The sequence below is a fragment of the Melopsittacus undulatus genome, chromosome 3 (genome assembly GCF_012275295.1).
Source record: "Melopsittacus undulatus isolate bMelUnd1 chromosome 3, bMelUnd1.mat.Z, whole genome shotgun sequence".
Lineage (NCBI taxonomy): Eukaryota > Metazoa > Chordata > Aves > Psittaciformes > Psittaculidae > Melopsittacus > Melopsittacus undulatus.
The window spans coordinates 82,073,759-82,095,745 of record NC_047529.1 but is presented as its reverse complement, the minus strand read 5'-3'; the positions used below and the strand labels follow the sequence as shown (position 1 = coordinate 82,095,745).

The following is a 21,987-nucleotide window of genomic DNA, read 5'->3' as shown; positions in this document are numbered from 1 at the left end:
CAAAAACAGAACAAGAGATTTAACACTACTTAAGAGCATCCTAGATGGACAGTTACATATTATCTACATAAAATTGCTATTCTTTGCAGTAGTCACTTGACATATTGTGTAAGCACATATAAAATACAGAGAGTCTGTGTTCACCCTGTACCATTGGAGCTCTGCAACAATTTCAGCTTTCCTTAAAAGCATTTGTAGGTAATCTTATAATTTTAGCTATTAATATTGAGCAGAATACAGGTATCTTATGCGTAAGATCATGTTTTGGCCATCTGATTGGCATACTGAGGCTTTGGGGTTTTTAGTTTCTTTACAACATTTGACGTATCTGTGAATAAATCCATAATTAAAGGAGCCTGGCAGAAATACCTTTGTTCAGTAATGATAATTCAAGTGGTAATCTGCCATTTGGTGTGAATTAAAAGGTTTTCATAAAATACAGGAGTGAGGCTGTGGATTACAGAATGATGACATGCAAAAAGATGGCTCAAAAAAGAAAAAAAACCAACCCAAACCTGTGAATAAACTCAGTAAATTGCTATCAGTAATGAATTAATATATTTGCAGTCACTGAATACAGGTACTGAAGCAGAGCAAGATTATGAGGTCAGATTATGTTGTTACTTTGTGTCTAGTCGTCAAATAAAAATGGTGGCTGCAGTTTTGTATAATCTGTGTTAACACACAGTGATCTTTTTCCTGAAGATTTCTGTAACAAGTCCTAAAAAATCATACAGAAAAAGTCTCAGGAGCCTTTTCTACCCAGTGATCATAACTTCAACCTGAAATACATCTGAAATTGAAAGGGTTCCACAGCTTCTGAAAGCAGAGGATTAACAGTCAGATAAAGCAACCTTTTTTTGTTATAACTTTTGATCAGTGGGCTAGGCTTTAATCAGAAAGAAATTTTGCCAAAGGAGAAAGGAAGTAATGGTGTCAGGTACTGACTGGTGGCTCTGCAGTTAGTGTTTCAGGGTCCTCTGGCACAGGCTGTGTCACAGACTGATCTCTGGTGTGAGCTCTCTTGCTTGTTTTGATTTTGCCACACCCTACTACTGATCTACTGCTGAGAGAAATTTTCTCATATCGTAGAATCAGTCAGGTCTTAAAAGACCTTTAAGATCAAGTCCAACCATTTTAGATCTCAAAGAGAAAACTGTAATGGAAATTATAAGTGTTTTCAAAAATATAAGTCACTTGGAAGGAAGAGCAATATCCCCAGATATGGGTGCTTAATACAAATTTTGGGCACTCAATTTTAGTGGTCCCAGATGTTCTAGGAAGGTAAAAGTTAATCATTCCAGTAAGTGTTTGCAACAATAAAAAATTTGTGTGTCTGATTAGTCACAGCAGGTTTTATGCCTAGTCATGCAATCAGTAGACAAATTATGTCTCAGAGTGTGAATTTCCGAAGGGACAGCAGGAATTCTATTCTTCTCTCTGTTTTCTTCAGCTTTAGAGGTGAAGAGATGTAGTGTGTAATAACTGGGAATAAGTTTGTGTGCATTTCACTCTTAGCTGGACTCATTTTTAATCCAGAAAGCCCAGACTGGCAGCACAAACAGAAAATGCACCTGGAGTTTTATTTAGTGTATTTAGTGTATAGATTTGTAGATTTTTGGGTCATATAATTTACTACATTAAAAATGTAGGATTCAGGGTGAAAGAGGCTACTTCAAGTAGTCAAATCTTGTCTGTAAAGCAGTTCAGTTTTCAAGTGATGTAAAACATGCTTGGATTGTAATTTGTTTACTGTTATGCTTATGTTCCTAATTTTCACACCATTTGGAACTAATGCTGTGATAGTTTAAAGAAAAAAAAAAAAGAATGTGGGTCCTGTTTTTTAACAATGCAACATAAAATGTGTGTGTGAACATTTCACTACTCTCTTATTATCATAGAATCATAGAATAGTTAGGATTGGAAAGGACCTCAAGATCATCTAGTTCCAATCTAACGAACTTTTCAACATTTTCAAGTATTCCCTTCTATACCAACCAGTCAGTACATTTTTACAGGTTTTTGCAGTTTAAGTCCCATTGACTGTCATCCTCGAAATACAAGTGTGAGTCTGAATTTGATTTAAGGTTAACTGATTATTTTTACTTTTTTCTTGCTTCTGTTTTGTTCCTGTGGCTCAGGTCTGAATAATCTTTTCATTCACTTCCCCAGTCATTCTTTTTGCCCTTTTGGTAGAGTCCATTATACAGTTTAACATTTATAGGAATGTATTTTATGTGTAAACTCATATATGTATGTACATATTAACAAACTCCATTTAAGAGTTTGTGACTTCTGATGTTGGTGGTGGGTGATGTATGAGGTCCCTTTTCCCACTGGCATGCATATGTTTGGGTGCTCCCTGTCAGAGGTAAAATGAGCTCTTCTTACATGTTTGCCACTTGAGAGCTGCTCTGACCATGCCTCCTTGGCCAGGGAATATCTTGTGGGGTAATTTAAGGAGGTAGGACAGAAGGCAAAAATATTTCAGCTTTCCATACCTTTAGCCTGGGAGGTTCTGCTCCTGTGTGTCACATCAAAGGCATTGAGGGTTATTGGAAAAGAGGATAGCATCCATGAACTCCTTTGCATTTGGACACTCACTAGTTATGGCACATCTGCCAGTGTTAAATTTTGTTTTTTAAGTGAAGTGTTTTGGTGGAGTTCAAGCTCTTCAAAGGTATTAGATTTCCTACTTGGATTAACCCTAGCTAATCATTTTCCCTATTTCCTCTCCTGCCATGTAATTTTTTCCTCCTTTTACTACCTCTCCAATCAACCCAAGTTTTAGGGTTTAGGAAATGATTTAATCTTCCTCCCAGCTAAAGCAGTTAATGAATTGTTTTTCTTTTAGCACCTGTTTCTGCTGTAGACAGATGCAAACAGAAAAAATGAAATAGGCTTTTATTTTATATTTTTTTTTCTATCAGGTTTTTCAAACTAACACTTAGAAACAGAAAAACCATCCCAGCCACAGCTGAAGAAGCTAGCCAGGACCTGGGTTTGCCAGATGAGCCTGCAACCATGCAGTACTTGTTCTGTCACTGCTGTTTTCTGTGGGGCTTTTTTCCTCACCACTGGGCACTGAAGATGCTGTATCATTGCTTGACTAGTCAAGAAAAGGGCAAGAAAAATACAAGAACTTCTAAAACCTAATTCAGTCATCTGGATTTCTCTTTTGTGAAAATCCTGTCTTCTGCCTCAGACTCCTTTGTCAAGATAAAAAGTATGACCAGACTTCCTGAGGCACACTGGCAAAGCTTGACTATTGCTCCAAATGAAAGGCAAACCAATTTACACAGTATAATAAATGAGTTTCTCTTGAGTGTTTCTGAACAAAACTTTGTTTTGCAATCAGAAGTGCAGTCAGACTGAATTTTCAACTTTCATTTATTTCTAATCTAGTAATGGTTATTATGGCAGGAAACAGTATGGGAAAACTAGGGGAATGGTATAATTTTCTTTTTTTTTTAATTTTAAAATTACTTAGAGCTTTAATCCAAGCCAGCCAATGAATGCAGTGGTATACATGGAAATTAAATCGAGCTGGTACCTCTTGTTGGTGTTGCAGATCTCTTCAAGGAGGTGGCAGGCCCCACAGAAATGTGTGACCAGAGGCAGCTGGGCCTGCTGCTTCATGATGCTATCCAGATCCCACGGCAGCTTGGGGAGGTTGCAGCCTTTGGTGGCAGCAACATTGAACCCAGCGTGCGCAGCTGCTTCCAACAGGTAAGATAACAAAGACCTTCATGTAAAAAAAACCAAACCCCTCCCTGAAGTCTTAATATGAGATTAATTTAAAAATGTCCACTGAGTTTTTGAGCAGAAGTAAATATGCTCCTGCATCTAAATGTAGGAAGTTATTGTGAAAATGCAGCTCTTAAAAGATGGTTTATGGTTTAGGAGAGGATCAAACAAATTACGTTTAGAAAAAAACATATATAAATCTTTGTGGTTTTGACAATATTAGCTGCTCTAAAAGCTGTTAAGAAATTTTGTAGCAGCCAATTATCCTGCTTTGCATCATTCAGAGCAACCTGATACTGTGAGAACAACATGCTTTTCCCTGCTGGAACAGGACATGATCTCAGCAGAACAAGAGGATGATGTTGATAGTAATTTTTGTCCTTGTGCATCAGAAAATTATTTAGCATTATTTTACTGACAAAAGAGCTTGTGGTTGCATGAAACTTCATGCACAGTCTTTTATACATTGTGAGCCTCTATGCAACAAATCAGAACATGGAATAAAGCTGTCTTAAGAGCCTGCTGTTCAGCTCCACACTACATGCAGGGGGTTAATTAGGCTGCAAGGAGTGTCTGTTTAAGGAAGATGAGACTTGAAAAAGGGATGTAATGGAACACAACCCAGCTCAGATTTTGTCAAGGATACCTAAGGCTCCGACTGTTTCCTAGTGATAACTACAGCTTGAGTGTGTTATTTCTGTGAAAGTGGCTGATTTTGAGTATTGTCAGAAATTATGTGTAGACTAAAAATTCACTATGGCATATAGAAAACTACTGAGTTTAATATTTCTGATTTTACAGAATCAAGCACTAAATGTTATAGTGAACTTTTAGAGCATTTTTCATTTGCCATTTGTTCATAGACCTTTCTATATTTTCAGTGCATTGAAAAATTCAGTTGTACTAACTTTAATTTTTTTCAGAAGTATTAGATTCAATTCTGGACTCTGAGATGACAGGAATTGGAAGACTCTTTGTCCAGATAATGAGTAATTTGGTAGATATTTGTGGAAGCTGGTTTCACCAATTAACCATGTAAAACTTCCCCTGAGGTTTTAACATTTCTGCTTCAGAGAATAAGGGATAGTTCTTGATGTATCTATCACTGGCCTCAAGCGGCTCAAGTCATACCGAAATAAATTATGCATTTCCTAGTGGCAGGCTTTTTCTGTCACAGATGAATGATCTTTATATCTCTCAAGGATCTGCCCCATCTCCCATGCTGTTCAACTATGGGTGAGGGGCACTGGGAAGGTAGTGTTTAATTACTTTAAGTGATATTACTGTGAGGTGTCCCTGTCCATGGCAGGGGGTTGGAACTAGATGATCTTAAGGTCCTTTCCAACCCTAACTATTCTATGATGCTATGATTATGATTATACTGATGATAAGGTTGCATCCCTCATGTCACATGAATAGTGTGAGTTCAGTCCCCAGTCATTAAAAAAGCATAGAGATAGGCTGCAGCTGCATGACAGTTTTCTCAGACTAGTGAAAATGGATATTTTGCTGGTGGGGAAATCAGTGGGGGATTTGTTTTGGGTTCAGTTGTTTTTTTTTCATGCCACTCCCTCTTACCAGCAAAATTTACTTGATCTAAGAATAGGTTAAGAAGCCTGATGTTGTTTCTTGTCACGTGTTAACATTTAAGAATAACTTTCATTTTAGGTTGTATTCTATTACTTTCAGTGAGGTCAGAAAGATGATGTCTGTTTTTATTGCTGACAATATATCACAAATGCATTTGTGAATATGACACCTTTACAGGTAGCCTCCTCTAGTGGTTGCAGCTTAAAGAGAACATGGAAGCATGTTTGCTTCTTAAAACAATCATGCTAATACTTTAGCTGCGGCATATTCTTGCAGTGATTTCCTATAAGTAGCCGATTTCTTTCTCATTATTTATTTATGTACTTGTTAATTTTTGTGTGTTTTAATGTGCTGTCTTGAAAGAATACTGTGGGGTCAAGCCACAGTAAAAATCCTGAATTAGTCTCATGGCAAATAACAGACTTTACTGGCTTTTAGCAGTTTGGCATAGACTCTAACTCAAAAGATAACCTGTCTGAACTGCAGAAAATCCTTCCCTTTCATGTTCCCTTACTTCTTTCTCAATTCTATTCCTTTCAAAGATGGCTTTACTATGGACTTCATTACGTCTTTACTGTGTGCTCCATCTTTGTTACCATCTGTTTATTCTGTCACGGCCACATCTGTTCAATGCTCTATACTCTTACTAACCTGTTTTCTTTGTCTGAATTTTGACTGAGGTTTTTTCTTATATCCTGCAGCTGGTTTTATATTAATGTGGCATGGAAAGGATTTACACAGGTGGTTTGGGGTTTTTTTTTGTTTTTGTTGTTTTTTTAGTTGAGTTTGAAGTAAAATCTTCTTGTACCTGCTCTTTGGTTTTGTTCCCGTTGTGCTTTCCTTAATTTGAATGTGGGTGGTTTTTTTGTTTGTTTGTTTGTTTTTTTCTCTCCACAGAACCACAATAAGCCAGAAATAACTGTAAAGCAATTTATAGATTGGATGCGCTTAGAGCCACAGTCTATGGTATGGCTACCAGTTCTACACCGTGTGGCAGCTGCAGAAACAGCAAAACACCAGGCCAAATGTAACATCTGTAAAGAGTGTCCAATTGTTGGCTTTAGGTAAGAAGGAGAGAAACTGGGTGCAAAACTTCTCTGAAAATACCCACACTTTTAAATCTTCCAACAAGTACAATTCTTTCTGTTAGTTTTTACACAATTTTCCTGCTTTCAGATGGGATCTGCTACACATGCTGTGGCCACAGTTTGACATGAGCTATTGCCTTTCTGGCTCCTGCAGTACCACTGTTAGACACCCAATGGTCCTTTTACTGACCAGTATGCAGGGGAGGCTGTCATCAGGTGTTTTGGCATTAGTGGAACCAATAGATAGCAAATGAAGTATAAATGAACCCCAAGTGTTCCATTAGCACAAGAATAAAAGGAGCTGATCAGTAAGAAAAGATGTGTCCTGTCTGCCTGCTCTCCTGCATAAGGCTTGGGAAAATAACTCATGCCAGGCAATATTAAACACCCTTCAACACCAGTCTTTCTTTGCTTAGCACAAGCATTGATATGTTACTGTGATGAGAATTGCACAGTTCCTGTCTAAAGCATTAAACATAATCAAACTTCCATCTGTTCAAAGGGAACTGTGAATTCTAAAATATCAACAACTGATACTAGGGATAGTCTCCACGTTCCTCTCCTAAACAGTATGATTTAAATATGAATTATCATCATCGGGCATGAGATAGTTGGTACCCTTAGTACTGTAACAACTAAAATGCATTTGTGAATTGATTACTCCAGTGTATAAAATATTTTTTTTTAAAACATCCCTGGCTTTTTCCTCTGCTGTGGTCATGTATTTGAGTGCATTATTTAGGAATGATATAAAGCAGGCTTTCTTGTAAGTGATTCTAAGACTTTTCTTTAGATATCTAGGCAAATGAGGTAAGTTTTGTTCCACATGCTTTCTGTTTCTCCTTTTTTCTGATGTTTTAACTAGTAAGGATATGAATCCTAAGGTCAGCTTGAGGCATTCATGCTTCAGTCTGATTGAGCTAGCAGCCCTCTTATTTTATTATAAATATAGATATGTGAGTACTTCCAAAAATAATTAATCTGTTCCAACTTTGTCGCCTGTCTTAAGAGGTGATGAAATGCTAAATGTTCCTATTTTTCTTAATGCTTGAGGGAGCATAGGGTGACAAAGGTCCAGCTCAGATATCTTTTAGATGCCTAAGTTGAAGCTTGTGCATTCTGAAATATTGTGTGTGGAGACAGAGGACAAAGAGCCAAGAAGAGAATGAAAGTCAAAGGAATGGCTAATTTTCAACAATTTCTCCAACATATTTAGAGATCTGCAACAACAGAAGTATCTAGCGTCTTAGCAGAAGGTAGATGTGGCCATTTAATAGACAAGCTCTGAGTAAAGATTATAAACAGTTGCATCAGCATCCTTAAAAGTGAATCTTTACATTTATAGACGCATATTCTCTCGCAAAACAAAACATAAAACTCATCTGGGGAAAAATGTGGATTGGTACTGAAAACAGCTCTCAGGAAGCAATTTAATTTAAATTTTAACTTTCAGTAGCTATTCAATTTGGTTCCGTTAGCTCATTTTAGTTTCATACAAATGATATAATCCCATCCACAGAACACCCATAATATAAAAAGCAGTGGGCGGAATCTGGAATTGAATTGTTGCTTTAGTTTAAAAAAAAAATCATGTTCCTGGTGGCTGTATTTAATACAGAGGAATACTGGATAAGTTTGTAACCTTGTTTATACATACAAATGTTCTTAAAAAAAAAGAAATAAATGTAATTTTAAAACTTATTTTTATGTTATTTTTATAATTCATGAATTCTCAAAGAGTTTTATTTTCTGAAATTTGTTTAGAATTTCTGAGTATCAAAATGATGTACAAACATTTAACTGGTAAATGTAAAAACATATAAATCAGTCTGGTTTATATATTTTTTTTTGAGATACCATCTGAATACAAAAGAGAAGAAAAGAAAAACTAAAGCCATATAGTTTTAAGTGAGTCTGAACCTTAAAATTATAACTTTTCATGCTCTATCTATGAAGCTGATGACTGTAAGATTTTCTGCTGTAAAGCAATTTGGGCAATAGATGATTGACATTGGCTCTCTGTATGGCTAAAGGAGGCAGGAATTTCTTTTAAATACCCAATGAGGTGACCTGTTTAGTGTAGGAAGGTTGTGTGAATTGGCCTAAGAGGGCTACAAGTTTCCTGTGTCCCACTCCCACGTAGCTGCTGCAGTGGCACCACTGCCCCTAGGTCTGCAGCTGTGATGAGTGTTGGCTGTGCCATGTCCTGGTCACACACATGCGCAGACTTGAAGGTACTTCCTAAACTAATCCCAACAAACTTAGTGTGTCCTTGTGTAGCTGCTGCTGGAAAGCAGATCATACCATTTCAGAGAATAGTTTGCCTTCTTGAGGCTTAGTAACAAGTAAATCTTAGAACTAAACTTAGGAAGATCTAATCGCTTTGTTTAATGTCCCCATAGGTACCGGAGCTTAAAACATTTCAACTATGATGTCTGTCAGAGTTGTTTCTTTTCTGGCCGTACAGCAAAAGGACATAAATTGCATTACCCAATGGTGGAGTATTGTATACCAGTGAGTACCAATTTATTGACTGTTCCTAACAGGTTGTTTTTGCACTATTTGAAGTCTCAGTGGTGTCTTTTTTTAGTCTTCTGTCACCTACATGGTCTGCCAGGTTTTCTTTTTATATGTTTAGTAGGGCCTTTCTGCCTTTCTCTTTGGAAGTTGTCAAGGACTTTGCTAGTGCTGCTGATTTCATGTGGGTGGTGTGTGGATTATGTGGGAATGGGTAGAAGTATCCACCTCTGAGAGATTTGAACTTTAGATTTGTTTTGTAAAAGCAAAGCTGGAATATTAGATATAATTGAAGTACTTGTATACTTGTACATGCACATGCACTCACTATATTGGTGTGAACATGTCAGAGGAAAGGGACTCATTTTACTATTGCTATATCATAGTAAAGAATATTTAATATTCTACTAATGTGCTTTAGTATTTTTTAAGGTATGTGATCTTTGCTTTCAGGTTCAGCATTTGTTTGCCTCTTGAAAAACGTGCTTAGAAATATGTCATGTTTCATTCTGCTGAGTAATTACTATTTACTGGGATATCTAAAAATTGTGTGTAGCTGGGAAAAAAAAGAGAAAACAGAATTGACAGTTTCTAATCAAAAATTGTGTGAGAAGTTTGCTAACAAGGATCAATTTTACAACACAATATTTTCCTAATGAAATTTCAGACATGATTTGATACTGATTGCTTACTTGCTTCCTTAGCCAATGTAACCCAAACAATATGAGCATGTCCAAGACATATTTATCTTTTTTTTTTTTCTCCCTGTAAAGTTATCTCAAACCTCATCTTTAGTTTATATCATGGTCATGGAGCAGAAATAGTATTTTTTACTGCCTGCAAGACACAGAAAATTCAGAAATGAAGTGTAAGGTGTGTCAAAATAGATAATGCTGCCAGTCCACAGGATAAGATACCCTTCCTGCTGCATTAGTCAAATACAGAGATTACATCTGGTATGGGGTATGGTACTGTCCCTAGAACAGGATAGGTTATTTCTGATGACTTCCAGGTTTTTTCTAGAAGTAGAAGTTTTGTCTAGAAGCAGAAGATTTGCTATCTGAGATAAAATTTCAGTCCTTGTTAAACATGTTCACATTAGGTAGCTGTGAGCCATTTAATTTACAATATTGTTATTCATACAGAAAAATAAGTTCTGGAAATGGTTGGAATCCCCTCCGTCCCTGGGACTAGGAACAGCTTGTACTGTAATGAAGATTTCTGTTACTGCTGCAAAAAGAATGTAGTTTTAAAGCAATATTAAGTGCAAAATAAGGTGACCTAAGGCAAAAGTCCCTTCTTTCCATGAAATATGGGAGGGATGAGGCGAATCCGCTACGGAATACTAAAGGGAATAAGATGACATTCTTGATTACAGTGAGTGAAGGAAGGCAAAGATATAGGACTTAAAGGAAGGAAATTGAGGCAGTTTAAAGTAGAGCAGAATAAGAGATGGCATATAATTTAGAGGTTCAGATGGCAATAAAATTAGAGGTCCAGAGGTCCAGCACTGACCCGTATCAATTTGGAAGCTGAATATGGGACTTTATGGCAATTTTTCTAGGGTGCTGCTGGAAGTATGCTCTGCTAGCTCCTTATATGCCTGTTAAACTTCCATAATCAATACCCACATGCAGTCCATTTTAACAAATCTCATCTGAATTATGTTTGGAATAAAGAATTTATTTCACAGAAAGAATACATTGGTTTTTTGTTATCACTATTCGTAATAATGTTCTACATTTGGTGTACTCACTTGTTGCTAAACCTCTCCATATATTAAACTCACTTAATGCAAGATAATATTCAAGAATTCCAGCGAGTTCCTAGAATAGCTTATGTTTAAATGGAATAATGGCCAAAAAAACCCAAAAGAGCTGCATCTTTGGAGAAAAACCAAAATAAAATAAAAGGAAGGTACCAAAAGGCAATGAATTGTTCCTTAGAATCCATTATATTACAGTACAGACAGCCTGAATAGGAAGAATGCTCTCTTTTCAACCAAATTAAAAGCTGTTGGTGTTAAAAATGTTACTTTTGTAGTTGATGTTGCAAAGCAGAGTACAAATTCATGTACTCATCAAACTGCATTGATAAAATCTAGTTTCTCTTTCTTACTGTTAATGTATATTAACGCATCAATAACAAGTATACTAGCAATAATTAGGGAAAGAAGATGTATCCCTGGTTAATAAAGCTGTCTTTTAGAACTGGAGCTTAGTCACAGATGGAGGGAAATAATTTTAATTGTCTTCAGGTAAGCATTTCAGTCTTAGTTTATAAAGGAATTTCTCAGAAGCTCAGTTACATCTACTTAAATTTGAATTTATTTGGAGAAGGTCTAAGGAATCTATTTTTAAAATTAAATTTGCAAGGGGACAATTCTGCATTTAAATGAGTTTAATGATAATTGCATCAGGTGAGAATTGCTTCATAATTTCAAAATAGGACTATTTGCAAGAGATATATGTGTAGTTATTGCATCCTAATCTATAATGCCATTTAGTATTCATCCTAGCTTGCACTTTAGTTTTCTTGCTGCTGGAAATACAGAAATTCAATTATATATGTTTGGGGTTTTTTTCCCCCCATTCAGGGTTTAGAGATGGGTGAGGTAATGAACTGAAAATATTACTGTCTCTAAGTAGTAGAAATGCAAAGTCATTGTAGTTATTTGGGGGAGGGGGGGGATTCACCTTTAAATATGCTTTCTCTGAAAAGGAGAAAAAGGATTTGTAATACAGATTTTTCAAAAGATGTTGTAAAATTTTTGTAAGATTTTCCTAGCATCTAATTCAGGAACACTGTTACATAAGTACCTTTATGATTTATTTTTAGCTTTTTTGGAATGAGAATTCTCTCAGTTCTCTCAGTAGTCATACTTGTATTACCTCAATGTGACTTTCTGTACCAATGGTCCTTTGAATTTCAGATGGAAATAGTTATTGCACCAGTTTTTTTCTCCAAACTGTTTCCACTTCACAACTCCTGTATTCCACAGTAAAACTATAGATTTAGCTTTTCTGAGGTAATGTACAAATATCAAATCAGCAGTTCCGAAAATTTTATCATCATGAGTATTCTTACTTCCTGACCTCAGTATAATCAATTTCTGTAGTTCTGTGCCACTGTATTCACCTGGCACAGCTCCTTATTTTGGGAACTGTATTTTTGTAGCCTTTCTATACAAAATGATGGCAGCAAAGGTTAGCCCTTCATCTTCCAGATGACCAGAATTTTATTTCCCTGAAAGAGCTCAGAATGTGAGAGGCGAAACATCAGAAATTACTGCTTAAAAGATAGTTCACCCTAGACTGAAAATTTCTATTCCAGTACAATAAAGCTTATCGGCAATGGTGCCTGTTAAGACTTCTCCTCTAGGTAAGTAATTTGAAAATTTAATTGCTACTGACATCCAGAGAAGATGAATACATTCCTGAACATTAAGCAGCCTCAGTGTTTTATATGAAACAAACTGACATAAGTCAGTAGTTTCATCTTGACATGCTTATCAGTGCACCAAGTTACTATTCACTGTTACCAAAATGAGATTGTTCTGTGGGGAAGATGAAAGAAAGTAGCAGAGATGGCTGAATCTCGCTATTTTGCATGAGGAGCATTGCTTCTAGCTGTGGAGTTCACAGATTACCCTTTGCCTGGAGAATAGCTGTGTTTTCAGGGTAGTCTTTGATATACAGCAGCTGGGCAATGTGCTTTCTTCTAAGTCTCATTCTTATGGTTGCTTGGATAGCTGGCCTATGTGATCTGCTACCGTTCTGCAACTTCATTTGTTAAATTCTGAGATAAAATAGTTACTTTTGAAATTACAGCTTGGTTTCATTGGAGAAAACTAAACACACAGTTTATAATCGATCTCTCCTCTTGGTGAGGAATTGCTGTGAAATGCCCCTATTTGAAAGTGGTCACAGAAGGATAATCTTAATGTTACTCAGTGCAAACATCACTGATGTGGCAGTGACAGCCATAAATACAGATGTTACATCTTTTATAACCTAATTTTTGTGGTATCCTCTCTTGTGCCTCTAATTGAGGGATGCAAGATACTTTGTTGAATGGGAATGAATGTATGCACTTAAACATGTATTTAAGATATTGGTGAACTGCATTTTTGAAAGTCAATTAAAACTAAAAAATACAATTGGAGGAATGATGTATATGTCTTTTTACATCTTACACTGGGGAGTTTTCCAGCCTCCATGTGGTACCTAGCTGACAGCTGCTTTAAGATGCAGCTATCATCATAGCTGCGCATATTGTAGCTCTAAGATCTAAGAATTTTGTTTTCCATCAAGAACAGTCAGGCTTATGGTACAAATTATACCAAATGCTACAGATAAAGAACATCTCAAGAAATAAAAAATATGGAGATGTAAAAAAGGGGCTGGTTTAGTTGTTAAACTGCAAACCTTAAGATTTACCAATGCGTTTGAAGAGTATCAAATTCAGGTATCTGTAATTAGAGCTTCTATTAAAGAATAAACTAAAGCCCTTTTAAATGGCATCAATATAATTTCTATTTCTATATTCATGTATATTAGAACTGCTCTTTGTTTTTATGTTAGATGTGGCATAAGAAATGTAATTAGCAGAATGATTGCTTAAGTGGAGAGTACTATTTTTAAATAGGTAGGGGCAGTGAAATGAATGGGAAATTGGTCTTTCATTATCACTTATTTTTTCTTTGGAAAAAAAAGATTGCTAGATGATCTTTTGAAGTTCCTTCCAACCCTTGGGATTCTGTGATTCTGTTGTTATAGTGAGAAATAAATACTAGTAAAGGTATGATAAATATTGTATATTCTTTATTCATATATGGTTTTATATTTATGTTTATTATAATTTTTATATTAAATATGAGTTAATTTAGGACTCTTTCTAGCTGCTTTATTACATTCTTGGTGGTGCTTTTTTCTAACAAATATTTATTCTAATACATTAAAAATGTATGCTAACTGGGTTTTTTTAACTTACATATGAAAACCATGCCCTAGTGTTTTGTTTTTTCCGCTGCTTTCCATGTAAATCCCAGTTTCTTAAAGTTGTATTGGTTTAGAAGGAATTTTATCTGGTTTTAAATTGTGACTTACGACTCCATTTGTGCCTGGCTGGTATACTGAAGAGTGCTAATGCCAGGTTGTAAGTTACAGATTTTCGCCTTGAGACCTTCTACTATGGATGTTGTTTTAGTTATTTATGCGTGCCAGACATAGATCTTAGTTATTCCTTCCTGAACTTTGTCTTGTTCTAGGAAGTGACATTTTAAATCAAGTTTTAAAGCATGGTCTTTTGGCTGAAATTTTCAGTGAAGGATATTTTTTCTTTGCTTTTGAAGTAGTTGTGTAACTGTGGTGTTATTTGTGCTATCGATTTGTGTGGAAATAGTAAAGATGTCATGATATAAGGAAGTGTACAAGCTACCTGTTGGTTTTACTTCAGTAGATAGATCCTACACAACAGTGCCTGAATAATCATTTTTGAAATTAAAATGTTGTAGTACATCTCTTGGCATAATTTTGGATTTGATTATGTAGTGTGGTTATATACAAAAAAGAAATTAGACTAAATACTTCCAGGAGCTGCATCTCAGTTGCATGTAAATTAAAATAGTTCTTCCAAATGTGCTCAAATATCACTGGTTAGTATTTATTGTTTTAAGTCAGTACAAATTCATATTAGTCTTTCCAAGGAACTGGGTCAGGCTGTCGTACCAAATAACAAATACACCAGAGAAAAAGTTTGGCAGCTCACTAGACATTTATTTCTATAATGCGTAGGTACTAAAACTTTCATTCCTTGGCCTTGGGACAGAGTTCCATCTGCTGAAGTTACTGTTGCGTGAGAACAAGCAGCCCTTTGGGCTGCCTCGTGTTCCTTGTTTGGATGATGCAGTGACTGGAGCAGATGCTTTCTGAGAATGACTTTGTGAGCCCTCCCTGAGTTCACCTGTATTAAAATTTGGGGGTTCAAACACATCATAGTCCCAGATTTTCTCAGTGTGTTTTATTTGTTAAAGCCTTATGTAAGAAGTTCTTGCCAACATCAGTTTGATTATCTGCTATTTTTATTGCTCATCTGATCTGCATAACATAGTTTGTAACTGCATACATTATACATACGTTAAAATATGTAGGTGAACAGGGAAACATTTTTATGTTTTGCCAGTGAGAATATAATCAGAGTAGTTTGCCTGCCCAGTTTCTAGGCCTCCTTCTAGGCCTCCTTGTAGTATGTAATAGAAAAAAAAATACAAAAATGAAGTCTTTTCACACTGTTTTCCCTATGGATACCCATCCACTTTAGCATCCTTTTTGTTAACAGGCTTCTCCCAAAGCAGAGAGTAAAGAGAGACAATCTGTAGTCTGTTACTGAGTTTGGGCTAAAAATCTGTAGAAGCCATTGCATATCTTCAGCCAAAGCAGGAGGTGAATAGCCACTTTACTGCAGTTGCAAGAAGTAACATTTAATAGCAGCTGCTATATGTGATGAGAACCATTCTGTTTAAATACTCAGTACAGTCTGTAAGCACATAAACTTTAAAGGCATACTATATACTGTTGTTCTTTCCTGCAGATCTCTTTATTGCTGTTTTCACCTTGTGTATTATGCCTGCATGTTTTGCTTGTATCCCTGCTTTTGTAGCAGAAGTTAACTGAATAGTATTACCAAAGCAATGCTGCCATTAATGCAGTGATTATTTCAAGTTAAATTGATTTTTAAAGCAGTTGCATTGATTTTAATTCTGTTCTTTAGAACAGAAACTCATGGGTAGAGGAAGGGGATGGGGCTAAGTGCTCAGTTTTGCAAAAGGCTGTATCAGTGTGAATCTGTAAAAGAAGCTATTGAGGTTTTGGGGTTTTATTTTTGTTAAGGTTTTTGGGTGGTTTTGGGGCTATTTTTTGTTTTGTTGTTGTTGGTTTGGTTTTGTTTGGTTGGTTTTTGTTTGAAGTTTCTTTGTTTGTTTGATTTTGTTTTATTAAACCAAGACATTTCTGTTAGCTGGGGTTTTTTTCAACAGAGCCATTAACAAATTTTTCTGGCATGGGGTGAGTCACAAGCTTCATGTATATGAGTAATTTGCCAAGATTGCTTTCAGTGGTACAAGTGTACCGCTGAAACTGGCTTTCAGTGGCTAAGAGTATCCCCTTATATCTGGCACTGACTTGTCTTTTTTCTGAAATATGATTTTTTCTGAAATATGATTTGTGTTGTGTAATACTGGTTATAAATATTTAGCTTAAGACTTGAACCTGTTTCATTTTTTTCTCTAATTTATTATCTAAATAACTGGTAATTACAATGCATTTATTGGAATTTCAAGCCTCAACATTTTCTGGTAGAAGAGAATTTGTAGATGCATTATCATTACTATTGTGCCATATTTCAGGACACTACATGGCAGGGGGATTGGAAGTAGGTGATCTTTAAGGTCCTTTTCAATCCAAACTATTCTATGATTCTATGAATTTTAACATCATTAACATTTTGAAGTTTTTTATTTTATCATTTTTCAGGACAGTAGTTCATTAGTATATCAATGCTATTTAGCAATGTTAATTTTACTTTCTTTTAACTTTTAAAGACAACATCTGGGGAAGATGTACGGGACTTCACAAAGGTGCTGAAGAATAAGTTTCGATCAAAGAAGTATTTTGCAAAACATCCCCGACTTGGCTACCTACCTGTGCAGACAGTATTGGAGGGTGACAACCTGGAGACGTAAGCTTGATTATAGAGTAATTGCTTCCGGGGTCACTGGCTTATTTCATTTAAAACAAAAAAGTGAAACCCAAGAAATAATCAAGAGCAGTTGTAGAGCCTTGTGCTGTATTATTTTCTGCTAATTGCTTTGCATTATTTGCAGATCTTCCCTGTTTTTAAAAAAGTAAAATGTTTTATACTTTGTTTTTTTGTAATCATTTTATCATAAAGCCATGGACTTTAGCAGGTAATGTTAGACTGGGCTGAATGGCTGGTTTACAGAGAATTTTTTTGTGAAACTGGGCTTTTGGAACTTCATTGCTTATTTGGTTATGTCAAAGTCCCTGGAGTTAGAAATCTGTGAGCTGATTAGGTTCTTACAGGCTTCAGAGGTATAGGTGGACTAATAAAAGAGAGCACTCTTAGCGTCTCCGCAGTATTATTTATGGTGCTGGCAGAATTACTCCATTTGATTTACTCATTTAGTAGTTGTCAGCAAAGGACACTCTTAAAAGAGCAAACTTAAGATATGTTGACATGGCGCTAGAAGTAGTTTCATGGTTTGACTCTCCTTGACATCCTGGAGTCTGCAGTACTTTCATGTTCCCTGAACATAACACTGCTTAGCTAGCAACAGTCAATGTGAAGCTTCAACATATATGCTCTGCTTGCATTCAAAACCTCAGTGCCACTGTACATGCTTTGTTTTCATGACTGGGTATTTTATTTACAATAAGCAAAAAAAAACTGTGCATTAGCAGTTTAAGAAACAGGAGGAAGTAATCTGAAAACTGGCATTGCTGGTAGCTTGGCTTCTAAGGAAGCAGTGCACATTCAAATGTTTAAATGTTACTCAGCAGGGCAGTCTTCAGCTGCCACCAACATAGGAAAGCAAAGCTGCTTTGTTGTGATGAAAGCTTGCAAATGACACCAGGAATTGGAATATCAAAAATGTAATCACAGGTCAGGATAAAACTGTCTTGGTCCAGTCATGTGGGAAATATACAGATAAATTGCCAGCATCATGCTGAGGAAACTGCTGGTATTGGTTCTCTCCCCTGCGGGTGGCAAAACTCAGTAATACATTCCTTTAAATAAAAAAAAAAAAGGAAATAAAAAAATCCTAAATAGTTAGTCAAGTGTCAGAATGTAATATAATATGCATTTACCTCTGATTATTTTTATGCAGAAGGAAAATAAGCACTGATAGCTTTGACTTATGGTGGGGGTTTTGTTGTTGTTCCCCACACACACAGACAATTTTTTATTTGTAAATATATTTTCTAGTTAGTTTAAAATTAAAGCTCTGGTACTTGAGCAGAATTCAAATGAACTCATTATATTTTATGAAACAATAACACAGAATATTATTTTTATTTAACAAAACGAAGTATGTAAGTCAGTCTCCCGTCTCTCCATGATACATGACAGTATCTGTTGCTGTCTCTTTTGGAGGGCTGTTGTTGTTGACTCAAATAATCTAGGTGATTTTCTGCTTAAAATATTTTATGTTTCTCCAGCTTTCTCTTGCTTAAATGGCACTAAAGTTTTGTTTCATAGTTTCTTTCTTTTTTTTCTTTTCTTTTTTTGGTCTTCCTTGCAGTCCTATCACTCTCATCAGTATGTGGCCAGAGCAATATGAGTGAGTATGCAGAACCTCTTTCTCTGAAAGCTTAATATACTGGTTATTTTCTTTTAGCTGAGTTGCGTCTAATCTGATGTGCATGAGCTATAGGGCATGGCTGACCCAAAACAATAACCCCCTTGTCAATATTGTGAATTAATTTATTTGTCATCAGTCTAACTTACTTTAAAAATAATGTTGTTTATATCCTGAATTGCTTCAGACATGTTCTTTTTATCTTTTTTTTTTAAACTAGTCCTTCCCAGTCTCCACAGCTGTTTCATGATGACACACACTCCAGGATAGAGCAGTATGCTACTAGGTAAGAGATGCACAGTTTCTCACCAGTAAATTGCATTTTGTAATTGATTCCTGCAGATTTTAATATACCCTACTAGCTGGACATTATTTTTTAAAAGGCTACAATTCTCTGTAATCAGAAGTAAGTAAAATGTTTTTAAATCATTACTTTCTGAATAAAGTCATAATAAATGTAAAATAGTTGCATTAAATCTGTTGTCTCTTATCCAGAATTGAAAATGTTGCAGAATTACATAGGTGACTTGTAGGCATGTTACCATGAACTAGATCTGAGATGTGTCAAAGCAGAGGTTATCTAAATGGCCCTAGTCACTTAGAAGCTTGTCCTTACCTTCAGGGGAGGTGTTGGAGCACAACATCCCACCCCAGCCAAGGTAGGACCAGATGATCAATACAAATCCACCCTGTGTGTTGCTTTTGTTTATCATCTTCTTCAAACCTGAGGAATGTTAACAAATGTACAGATGTGCAAGTTTTCTCCATGCTAAAAGATGACACTAAAATTACCAATTCTTTAGGGCCTTGCACACTGCTTTCAGAAAGAAGTTTAAAGATTCCTATAATAATGCATAACACACTTGCAAAAATATATGTGAAATTAAGATATCTTTATAGTAAAGGAAATAGCTCTGTTTGGTGCAGTTGAATATATGTGCACATCATTGAGTGTTCCTAGATTTTTATGTATGTCTTGCTGTACATAAGGTATATCTTTCCTAGAGACCTGAAAAGACAGGAAAATTCTGCTGTGATTTTAAAGAGCTGTATGACTTTATATATACAGTATAATAATCTAGTCCTTTTAGATTAATTCCTTCTAGAACAAGGAAGCATAGGCAATGACTCTCTGTAATAACACTGGTTTTTGTGTTGTTTTCCAGGACTTGTCTATCCACAGTGTGATGTTATTTGCCAAGCATAATTTCAGATGTTGCATATGCTGTATTTAAAAAGTATTCATCTTTTTTTGTTAGTCCAGCTTTATAAAATTCAAAAAGAAAACCATCTGTGAAAACATCTCTTTAACTAATTTTACCATGACAGTTGTGGTGATGCTAATGATAATTATACTACAGATAGAAAATATATTTGTTCTTTGTTGTTTGGCAAGTAGAATTAGTTAATCGTAGTACAAGTTTCTCATAAAAGTCCTATGGATTATAGGTTTTTGTCACAAAATCCGGGAGTTTATTCTTGTTCATATGTATCAAGACAGCCTATTTGAGCTGTTTCTAAGCAGAATTGATCTTTGCACTGCCTCTGTTCAAACTGTGCAGCATGTTTGTTCCCTGAAAGTCGTGGTCTTTCTCTGCCTTTCAGGCTCGCACAGATGGAAAGGACCAATGGCTCCTTCCTCATGGACAGTAGCTCCACCACAGGAAGCGTGTAAGTAACTCATTAAAGCTGCCAGGAGCTTTGGTTATGGATGCATGGTACAAACTTCATAAGTTGTAACACAGCACCTACTTAGTCCCAGTGGCAATAGCTAATAAGTATGGCCACAAGGATGCCTGCATAAATTTAATTATTCCAAGCACCAAGTGTAGAAAAGGTAATGTTCACTTGATGTTGTAAAGGAACTCTACATTTGTCAACCATTTTGCTTCAAAAGTGTGGATATTACATGTGACAGGAAAAAAGGCACAGCTCTGTAAGTTCTAGTTGGTATTCCTTTTCTGCTTTTATTACAGCATAAAGTAAAAAAATCCTTTGTCAAAGGGGACAGTGGAGTGGGTCAAAAGGTTCTGCCCACTCCCATGACAATTTTCTCATTGAAAAATAAATCATCTATAATTTGAAGCTTCTGCAGAGCCTGAACAGTGCTGCTGTTACTTGTTTCTATTTCATTTTGCAAGCTGCTGATCATCTCTTTATACATGGGGATACAAACACAGTCCTACAATAATTTTATCAAGGCTATTTTATTTTTTATTATGTGTCACTTTTATTCTAAAAACTTTCATTAAAATACATTGATGAATCTGGGAGGCACAGAACCCTTTGAATTACTGATGAATTAAATATGGGATTTTTTCCAGGGTAAAAATAATGTTTTAACCTCAGTGTATCATTGGTTTTATCAATAAAATCAGTGTAGTAGGACTCTGTTTCTTTTAATTTATTAGTGAATGTCATCATCCTTTTATAGAGGAAGCAGAAATTGTTCAGTTTTAGTTAGAAAATGCTTCTGTTGTCAATAATGTTTTCATTTACTTCTTAAAATCGAATAATGAAATTATTCTACCTATGAATGTACTAACAATTTGTGATTCAAAATACTTTGCTTCTGAGAAGCACATGTGACCGCCTTTAAATGTTTCTTCTTTCCTGCTTACTTAACTCTATTTACATAACTAATTAAGCTTTTTTCATGTGTAACTGTTTTTATGTGTTTCTGTCATTGGTGTGCTCATCAGTGAAAGAAATGCAGTCAAAATATTCCCTTTTGAGTTCCCTTCCAAAAAAAAACCCATTTGGGTTATGGGATGGTTTCATCCCATACTGTTATTTGATAGAAAAGCTGAACATTTCAAGGCAGCTAAATGTGCGTGTGCTTGATTGAGCAGTTTATTTTGCAATTAATGAGTCTACTCATATACAAAGACCAACCAACCATCCATCCCAAAGGTAAAAGAGAGGTCTATATGCTTAATTTTTACTGGCAAATTAGCTGTTGACTTTAATGCAATTTCCCTGCTCACCTATAAAAAATGACCTTTAGTTTAAGAAAAACAGTGACCATGGCAAACTTGTATGCCAACATGCGAGAGGGACCTCTGAATTTAGGTCTCAGTCCTCTTGTCAAAATGGGACTCACACAAAGTATGCAGAGATTTAGAGGCCTAGGAGGACAAGAAAGTAACTTTGTACTCAATGACATCTTCCATTTTATTTCCAGATAATAGTGCATTCTTTTATTAAGGTAAATACTGCAGTACTTCACAAATTCTACCTTGGAAGCCTGTTCCAGTGTTTGACACCCCTTTTGGTAAAGAATTTTTTTCCAGGGATCTACAGAGTTATGAAGTTTGGATCCCAGTTTGGTTTATATGCCACCTACAGCTGGAACATTGGGAATTTAGGATTATAGTTCAGCTCTAATCTTATTATTTAAATACATTTTGATATAGAAATGAAAATGGTGTAATCATTCTATATTAACTGAATTTGAAGGAGGAATCTGAAATACGGATGCGCATTTCTTCAGCTCAGATTGAACTCATAATTGGAGTTGTTCTGTAATCTTATTTTTATTGGTCCTCAAGATACTTTGAGTTTACTGTGAACCTAGAACAGAAGCAGCGTTGCACAAGTTACTGCTTTGGTCTTGTCGGGTTCACAAGTTTATCAACAGTATTTTTAACACTCCGTGCCCCAAAG

General features: G+C 35.7%; 1 protein-coding gene across 2 annotated transcripts in view; it reads left to right on the top strand.

Annotated features, from left to right (window-relative positions):
• The window catches only part of UTRN (utrophin), a 377,071-nt gene that overhangs the window by 329,254 nt on the left and 25,830 nt on the right, over positions 1 to 21,987 (top strand). For both annotated transcript variants that reach the window (XM_034061252.1, XM_031049855.2), the window contains 7 exons: positions 3,572 to 3,729; positions 6,235 to 6,401; positions 8,828 to 8,939; positions 16,543 to 16,679; positions 18,265 to 18,303; positions 18,542 to 18,607; positions 19,927 to 19,992. In XM_034061252.1, coding sequence (XP_033917143.1) covers positions 3,572 to 3,729; positions 6,235 to 6,401; positions 8,828 to 8,939; positions 16,543 to 16,679; positions 18,265 to 18,303; positions 18,542 to 18,607; positions 19,927 to 19,992 — 745 coding nt within the window. The remainder of the gene's footprint in view (positions 1 to 3,571; positions 3,730 to 6,234; positions 6,402 to 8,827; positions 8,940 to 16,542; positions 16,680 to 18,264; positions 18,304 to 18,541; positions 18,608 to 19,926; positions 19,993 to 21,987) is intronic.